Source organism: Cucurbita maxima, unplaced genomic scaffold (genome assembly GCF_002738345.1).
Source record: "Cucurbita maxima cultivar Rimu unplaced genomic scaffold, Cmax_1.0 Cma_Scf00040, whole genome shotgun sequence".
NCBI lineage: Eukaryota > Viridiplantae > Streptophyta > Magnoliopsida > Cucurbitales > Cucurbitaceae > Cucurbita > Cucurbita maxima.
The window spans coordinates 1614275-1622498 of NW_019272056.1; the positions used below are offsets into that span (position 1 = coordinate 1614275).

The 8224-nt window shown below is 37.5% G+C and overlaps 1 protein-coding gene across 1 annotated transcript; it reads left to right on the plus strand.

The window, feature by feature from the left end:
* The first annotated feature begins 1502 nt into the window (after positions 1–1502).
* On the plus strand, positions 1503–3446 carry LOC111469393. The gene is made up of 2 exons (XM_023114625.1): positions 1503–1896; positions 1966–3446. The coding sequence occupies exons 1-2, from the start codon at positions 1503–1505 to the stop codon at positions 3291–3293; spliced, it is 1722 nt and encodes a 573-aa protein (XP_022970393.1). The 3' UTR covers positions 3294–3446.
* The last annotated feature ends 4778 nt before the right edge of the window (positions 3447–8224 follow it).

Sequence of the window (8224 nt, forward strand, 5' to 3'; positions counted from 1 at the left end):
AAAAAAAAAAAAAAAAAAAAAAATCATATGAACTCAATTTGGTTCCTTTACCAAGACGGTAGAGTTATTCACATGTTAGAACAATAAGTAATTAAACCCTATTAGATTCATTATTCACTCAACTCAGAAGCCAAGAAATAATAATTATTGAACTTATGGACATATATTATTACTCAAACATGTTTTAAACTAGAGTGGAGGTTCTACTTAGCTATTCACTGTCCATTAACTCCTAAAAGTAACTTATTGCGTCGAACCTACAAAATAAGTAAATACTTAAATGGATTGAACTCAAATGGCTACAAGGACTTGTTGATGCTCGATCATTCTTCTTAGTGAAATTTGCCTCTCATTTCAATCAACGTTCCTTCCATTGGTCTTAAAAAAACTAGGAATGATGTTAAAATCAGATAAAAAAAGTGGAGAAACAAAGATCAAATGGAGTAAAATAAACCAAAACCACACCCTTAAGATGGTTTGAACCAGAGACCGCAAAGTTTCTAATGTTAGTGTGACCATAGCATATGTTAGTGCACACCTTATTCAGCTGCATGTTCTTGTTGTACTTTTGCGGATAGGTCAACCCTCATCCTTAACCCAACAATCCTAATTTTTATTGAAGAATTCTCGAATCAAAGAAATTGACAACTCTTTCTACAAAATCGGATCAACCAAGAGACAAGCTAGAATTAGATTACCTCTTACTTACGATCTAGGAGTAAGATTTGGAACCTTGTTCTAAATTGAGTAACTCCACAATCGAACTTGATCAAGGCTTGATTGAATGGCTCGGATGCAATCTACCATAAGAATTGCTTGAAACTTAGAAACGATGAAGTTGATGCTCGGATTTCTAAGGGAAAAGTCTCACCTTGAGAGATCAATTTCATTCCTAATCTGATTTTTACCTAATAATTTGTGGGTATTTATAGTATGGCACGCACAAAGAAGGAAGTCAATTTGACCCCTTTATGAAATTAAAAATAGTAAATAAAGTTTTCTAACCACTCATGGAATAATGCTCCCAACTTCATCCAGGCAAATATTAAGCTCCAAATGGTCCTTCCTCGATCGAATAAGCTTGTAACACATGAAATGATAGTTGAACCGAGGCAATCCAATTTTGTAGATGAAGAATGAATACTGGTTGAATCTTGTAATAGATATAGTTGGAACCCTAATTAAGGACGACCAGATTATGAGTGCCTGGCCTAGTGAGAGAGTTGCCTTTTTTTTGGGCAACTATCTGGTCCCTATCTTTTTGTGTACTAAAATTAGCCATGAGAGATGTCCCCAAGGACCATCACAATGAGTTTAGCTGTCCAACTAAGTATTGTTAAATTTATTACCCATTGTTCCATGTATATAAACATGAAAGAGCAGAAACCAAATGATTGTACAAATCCCATGCTAACACTCCCTTCGCTTCTTTCTCTTCTTCTTAATTCTACCAAATCAAACAAATGGTTGTATCATCAACAATACCCATCTGCCATGCCAGAATGGAGAGTGCACAATTCTCCAACTTCGCTCGCCAAGTGGTGGTGGGCCGATGGTTCTCTCTCTTTGCTTCCTTCCTTGTAATGACAAGCGCCGGTGCATTTTACTTTTATTCTTACTTTTCCGAACACATTAAAGAAACGCTCCAATGTGACCAAACAACGCTCAACAAGATTAGCTTCTACAAAGACATTGGATCCAACATCGACATTGTCTCTGCCCTCCTTGTTTGCATTGCGCCCTCTTGGGTCCTTCTCCTCATCTGCTCCGCCCTCAACTTCGTCGGCTACTTCAAGATATGGCAAGCCGTGGTCGGACAAGTTGTGCACCCAACCGTTGAGTACTTCGGCGTTTACATAGCAATGGCCGGAAACTCTCAGATTTTAGCCAATACAGGTGAGAATTGAATTGAGTTTCAAAATAATGTCTCCTAATTAGCTCATAATTCTTGCTTCGTTTCAACAGTGGTGCTAGTCATATGCGTGAGGAACTTCCCTGAAAGAAGAGGGGTGATATTGGGGCTTCTGAAGGGCTTCTTGGGCTTAGGAGCGGCTGTACTGACACAAGTATACCTCGCCATTTATGGTCATGATACCAAGTCTCTGATTCTGTTCATTGCGTGGTGCCCATCCTTGATTACTCTGCTTTTTGCCTTCTCAATCAGGGAAGTCAAAATTGTGAAACACCCACATGAGTTCAGAGTTTTCATTCAGATTCTATGCATCACCCTCGTTTTAGCTCTGTTTCTCACAGTGTTAACCATCGCTGAGCAAATGGTTCAATTCGATCAATTAGCCTACACTTTTGTGGTGGTTGCAATCATTGGTTTGCTTATTCTCCCATTGTTCATAGCCATTAGAGAAGAAATGGTTCAGCTGAATCTTAACAACATGACCAAATTTGAAAAATCCCGATCAAAACCTCAAATACCCATCCATGCAATTTCGCATAACCAAAATCATGGAAACTCCTATTATTCAAACATTTTCAACAAACCCGAAAGAGGAGATGATTACACAATTCTTCAAGGAATTTTCAGCATTGACATGCTCCTCATATGCCTTGCAATGTCAATTGGTACCGGCTCAAGCCTTACAGCCATGGACAACCTCGGCCAAATCGGAGAATCCCAAGGATACTCCACTGAATCCGTCAATGCAATGGTCTCCATCATCAGCATTTTTAACTTCCTTGGAAGAATCTTCTCTGGGTTTGTTTCAGAAATCCTGCTCGAGAAATACAAATTTCCCCGCCCGTTGATGCTGACTCTAACCCTTTTGGTGTCGTGCATTGGTTTCTTGTTGGTGGCCTTCCCCTTTCATAATTCGCTCTACATTGCATCAATCTTAATTGGGTTTGCTTTTGGGTCTCAAGTTCTATTGGATATCACCATGATTTCAGAGTTTTTTGGTCTTGAACATTACGCCATGTTTTATAATGTTGCGCAACTGGCTTGTCCAATTGGGACTTATGTTCTGAAGGTGTTAGTGGCTGGAAAGCTGTACGACGAGGAAGTGAAGACATGGAGTGATTCACCAGAGTATATATGCCATGGGGAACAATGTTACAGAAACTCTTTCACGTTTTTGACTGAGATGTCGCTGTTGGGAGCTGCAATATCATTGATTTTGGTGAAGAGAACGAGGGAGTTTTATAGACAGGATATATACAAGAAGTTTAGGGAAGATATGGATTCTTTGAAGGAGGAAGTGGAACTTTACCCTCACGATGTGCGGCAGCCTGAAGTTGAAAGCGTACATGTTCACAAAGAAGTTACCATTTTCAAGAAGTGATGTATACATATAACTCTATTGGTTCTTCAAGACTGGCACTGTGCCAAGATATAAGCCTCATGTTTTACCTTATTTACAAAGATCTCTGGTTCATATGAGAAGGTGGGTTTCATCGAAACAGAGTTATCGGAGAAGAGGGCTGGTCGAATGAAATAAGGAACTTGTTTTTCCATCTGGGGGGCATCAAATGGGTACTTGAATGTTTGAGAGACCTAACCAAATTGATTGTTTGTAAACATCTTGTCCCATTTAATTGTTGAACCTATGTTGAAGGAACTTTTATAGACTATGGCATAAACTAAAAAACATTCAAAAAAATTCATTTCAGATCTGATTTTATGATGTTAGATGATGTAATGAATTTTAGACTTCATTGGAAAACGTTAGGTAGCGAAACCAAGATATGGGAAAAAACGTTCATCACGATCCATATGACTTTACCTCCTAGGATGACTAACGAGGTATCCATGAAATAAGAGATTCCCCACATGTCCCCTTGGTCGCTAATAAGATTCTACTTGCACAAGATCACGCTCGGCTATTCCTAAGAAGAACTTATAAGTTCCAAGCTTGACCCAAGACATTATGCATAAAAACTAGGATCACCAAGAATCCAAGAAAACCCGTAAGTATTAGCAAATATCATGCTTAACAAGTTGCTAAGATTTATACCTGGAGTAACCATTATCTCCCATCATGAAGTGTACCACGAGGCCCTCATTCCTCTTTAGGTGGGATACAACTAAGTGGAGAATACAACTAAGTGGGAGCAAGCCATGGATGATGGGATGTCTAGGCTTCAGAAATGCATTGCTCTTTTATCTGCTGAGGCTGAGTACGTGGCATTAGGTGAAGCTGAAAATGAGATGATATGAATGACAGACTATCTAGAAGAATTAGGCAAGAAGCAACGCGAGAAGATTCTTTAGGTCGATAGTTAGAGTGTCATGCAGTTGGCGAGGAACTCGGTCTATCATTCAAAACACAGAAGGCGATACCATTTCACTTGGAGGTTAGTTGAAGATGGTGATGTGTTTGGAGAAGATAGAGGGTGCAAGGAATCCCACAAACATTTTGTGTTGATGTTGGAACATTGAGCGTGTGCAAAGGCTTAATTGGTATGGTAGAGATTGAGAATGAAATTCTTGGTTGACTGGATTTGTCTCCAAATGTGAGTTTGTTGGAGTTGACTGGGCTGTATCTACTTGGAGATTGTTGCAGTTGACTGGATGGATCACTCTATAAATGGGAGATGGTTGGGATATGTACCAAATATAATTGGAAGATATTTCCTAAACATATGATAGAGATATATATTGTAGAGATTTAGTAGAGATTTAATATAGATATATTTGTTACATTATATTTTAAATCTTTGGAAGCTATATTTAATAAATTGAAACCATATATATACCGAGTGCTCTCAAAATGTACTTTTCTCAGTTCTCTGTATTATCCATTGTTGTACATACCTGAAGTCATCAATAATAAAACCTTTAGTCAATATTTCTCAAAATGTACTTCTCTTAGTTCTCGGTATTCTCTATTGGTGTACATACCTGAAGTCATCAATAATAAAACCTTTAGTCAATATTTCTACTTGTATTTTCTCTCTGTTGTTCTTTGTGTTCATCTTGATCAAATGTGTGCGTTGTTGAGCGATCCTAACAATTGGTATCAGAACTAACAACTAGTATTGATCTTAACAACTGGTATCGATCCTAACAAATGGTATCGATCCTAACAACTGATATTGATCCTAACACTCCCAGCATAGGGTGGTCAATAACATGGGACGTGAGTGGTTGTCTACAGCATACTATTTAAAAAAGGGTTTTCCCTGTCGATGAGCTTTGTTGGCAATTGAAGCTAACTGAGCAACATCGAGCATCTGTACCCAATTCTTCTGTCGCGCATCGATAAAATGATGTAAGAACTAGGGGTGTACACCCAACCCGAAAATCCGAGAACCCAACCCGAAATATAAGGGTTGGGTTGGGTTGTGTTGGATTTCAGGTTTGGGTTGGGTCCATTTTTTTAACCCGATCTGATTTGGGTTGGGTTCGGGTACCAAAAGAAAATGATTGGGTTAACCCGACCCAACCCGAAAATATTAAAAAAGAAAGAAATTAAAGCTCAAAGGCCTAAAGTCAAAACCCAATTTACAATCTTGTCTAGTCTCTAACCCAAGCTCAAGCCCAAACCTGACACTTCAGAACCGAATAATTACTTAATTAGTGAAATAAATTTCTCTCTCCCCTATGCTTCTACATCCTTGGCCATAGGAACCCTCCCTCTGCTCTTTTGGGAAATGACCGTTATTTTAAATCAAGTTATTTTAAATTTCTACATATCTTCCTACCTCTCTGCTCTAGCCTCTCCACTGAATCCATTCCTCTCCCTACCTCTCTCTCTCTGCAATTCATTCTGCTCTCACCTCTCCACTAAATCCATTCCTCTCCCTACCTCTCTACTGTCCGCCTTTCCACAAAATACAAAGCTCTCTCGATACTTAGTCTCTCATAAGGAATTTGATCTCAATAGCATTCTCTCGCATTTTTTGTCTTGTTTTTTTTCTCATCTTTCTCTCTTTAGTCTCCTGGAATGCTATAATGAGTAAAATTTTTCTCTTTTTTTTATCCCTTTGCAAAGACTGATTGTATATTTTAACTTTGATGTATTCTATGATTATTGTTCATATTGGGTTAAATGTTTGAATCATAATAGTCACCATATTGGGTTAAATCCTTTTATTTCGGTGAGAGAAATCGTTTGACTGGAAGTTGTTGGAAGAAAATAAAGATGCTTAATTCTTGTAGCCTGCTCTTGGAGAGGTAGGACTAATGTGTAGTAGTCACCATGAAAAGAACTGCGGCTCGTCCTCCTCGGATTGAGCGGGCCTTTTTCGATCGTCTCCTTGTTCCTAAGTTTGCTCCAGCCGATTGAGCGAGCCTACTCGAGATGGATCCCACATGATGTGTGTATTTTCGCGATTTGCATCTTCTTCTACTCAAACCTAAGACCTATACGTTGTTAGGTCGGCGCTCTAACCACTTGAGCTATTCAACTTGACTGTTGATAAGATTGGCTCCTTTGAAATGATATACCACCGATGACTTCAAGAAAATAAAGATGCGAAAAATAACAGAGAGAGAGAATTGCTGAAGACATTTGCTTCGAATGAGATGCTGATTTCTCCGGAACAGATTTACCTATTTAAATATCTAACTTATTCTAAATGGCTGTGGAGGTGGCCAACTAAATCAGTGCCACTTCCTACAAAATTGTCATCTAAAACTTCGGTACTTCATTCGACGTGTTTGTCAAATGGTCAAACGAATGTATTCAATCAACTAATGAAAACGTGTAAATCTAAATAAGGAAAATCTCAGGTTTTAGAGGACAAAGGATAAACCACTCTAAGTTTTCAACTTTCAATAAATGGAAAGGGTGGTAGTAATATTGTTACTACATTATTTAGTCAAACAAGACGTAGAGCAGCATGTGCCAAGATGATAATTATGGATGAATTATATTTAAATTTGTAGAGAATGAGGGTTTCAAATTGTTTTGTAGTATTGCATGTCCTAGGTTTGACCCTCCGTCAAGAGTAACCATTGCTAGAGACATATTTCAGCTCTATCTAGAAAAGAAAGAAGTTGAAAGATTTTTTAGTCCGTCATTCCAGGAGGGTTTGTCTTACCACTGACACATGGACTTCGTTGCAAAACATTAATTACATGGTAATCACCGCACATTTTATGGAGAGACTATTGACAAGATTATTGAGAGTTGTTTATTGAAATGGAGAATTGAAAAGATTTTCCCTATCACAGTTGATAATGCAAGTTCCAATTATATAGTTATTTCATATATTATGAGAAGGCTTAGAAGTTGGAATTCACTTATCTTAGATGGAGAAATATTACACATGAGGTGTTGTGCTCACATAATTAATTTGATTGTGAATGAAAGGCTTAAAGAAATGCATGACTCCATTTTTAGTGTTCGCAATGCCATGAGGTATGTTAGGTCATCCCCCAAGAAATTGACAAAATTTAAAGATCGTGTTGAACAAGAAAAAATTAAATGTAAAGCACTCGTTTGTTTGGATGTGGCGACTCGATGGAATTCTACTTATTTGATGGTTGATCATGCCTTGAAATTTGAAAAAGCTTTCAAAGTATTAGAGGAAGAAGAATTAGATTATGTTCATTGCTTCAAAGAGGGGATCATGGAAACAAAAGAATAGGGCCACCAACCATTGATGATTGGAAAAACGTTGTAGTGTTTGTAAAGTTTTTGAAGGTTTTCTATGATGTCACTACGAAGATAAGTGGTTCTTTATATGTGACTTCTAATTCTTATTTTCATGATTTCAGAACTTTTAATTCCGTGTGGAGTACAAATGTGAACTTTGTTTTAAGTAACATGAGTTCAAATATTTAAGTATGACAAATATTGAGGCTGAGTGGAAAGAATTAATAAGTTGATATTCATAGCAGTGGTACTCGATCCTCGTTACAAATTGGATTACGTATCATTTTGCTTTTCGAATATTTATGAAGATGCTATGGCTAAAGTGACGGTGGATGACATAAAGAATTATTTAATTCGTTTGTATGATTACTACAAGTTTTATGAGATCATCATCAATCTGAATCAAGACTCACTTCTAAGTCCATGAGTATGGAGATGGACACAATTGATGAAGAGAATTCGAGTGGTTCAATATTAGTATTATCAAGATACAAACGAAGAAGAGAACAGCAAAATTCACTCGAGTTAAAGAATGATGTGGATCGATATTTATCTGACCCTAGTGAAGAATTTTATGATAATTTTGATGTTTTGACATGATGGAAAGCAAATGAGTTTAAATATAGAGTTTTATCGAAAATTGCCCAAGATGTTTTGGTCGTTCCAGTGTT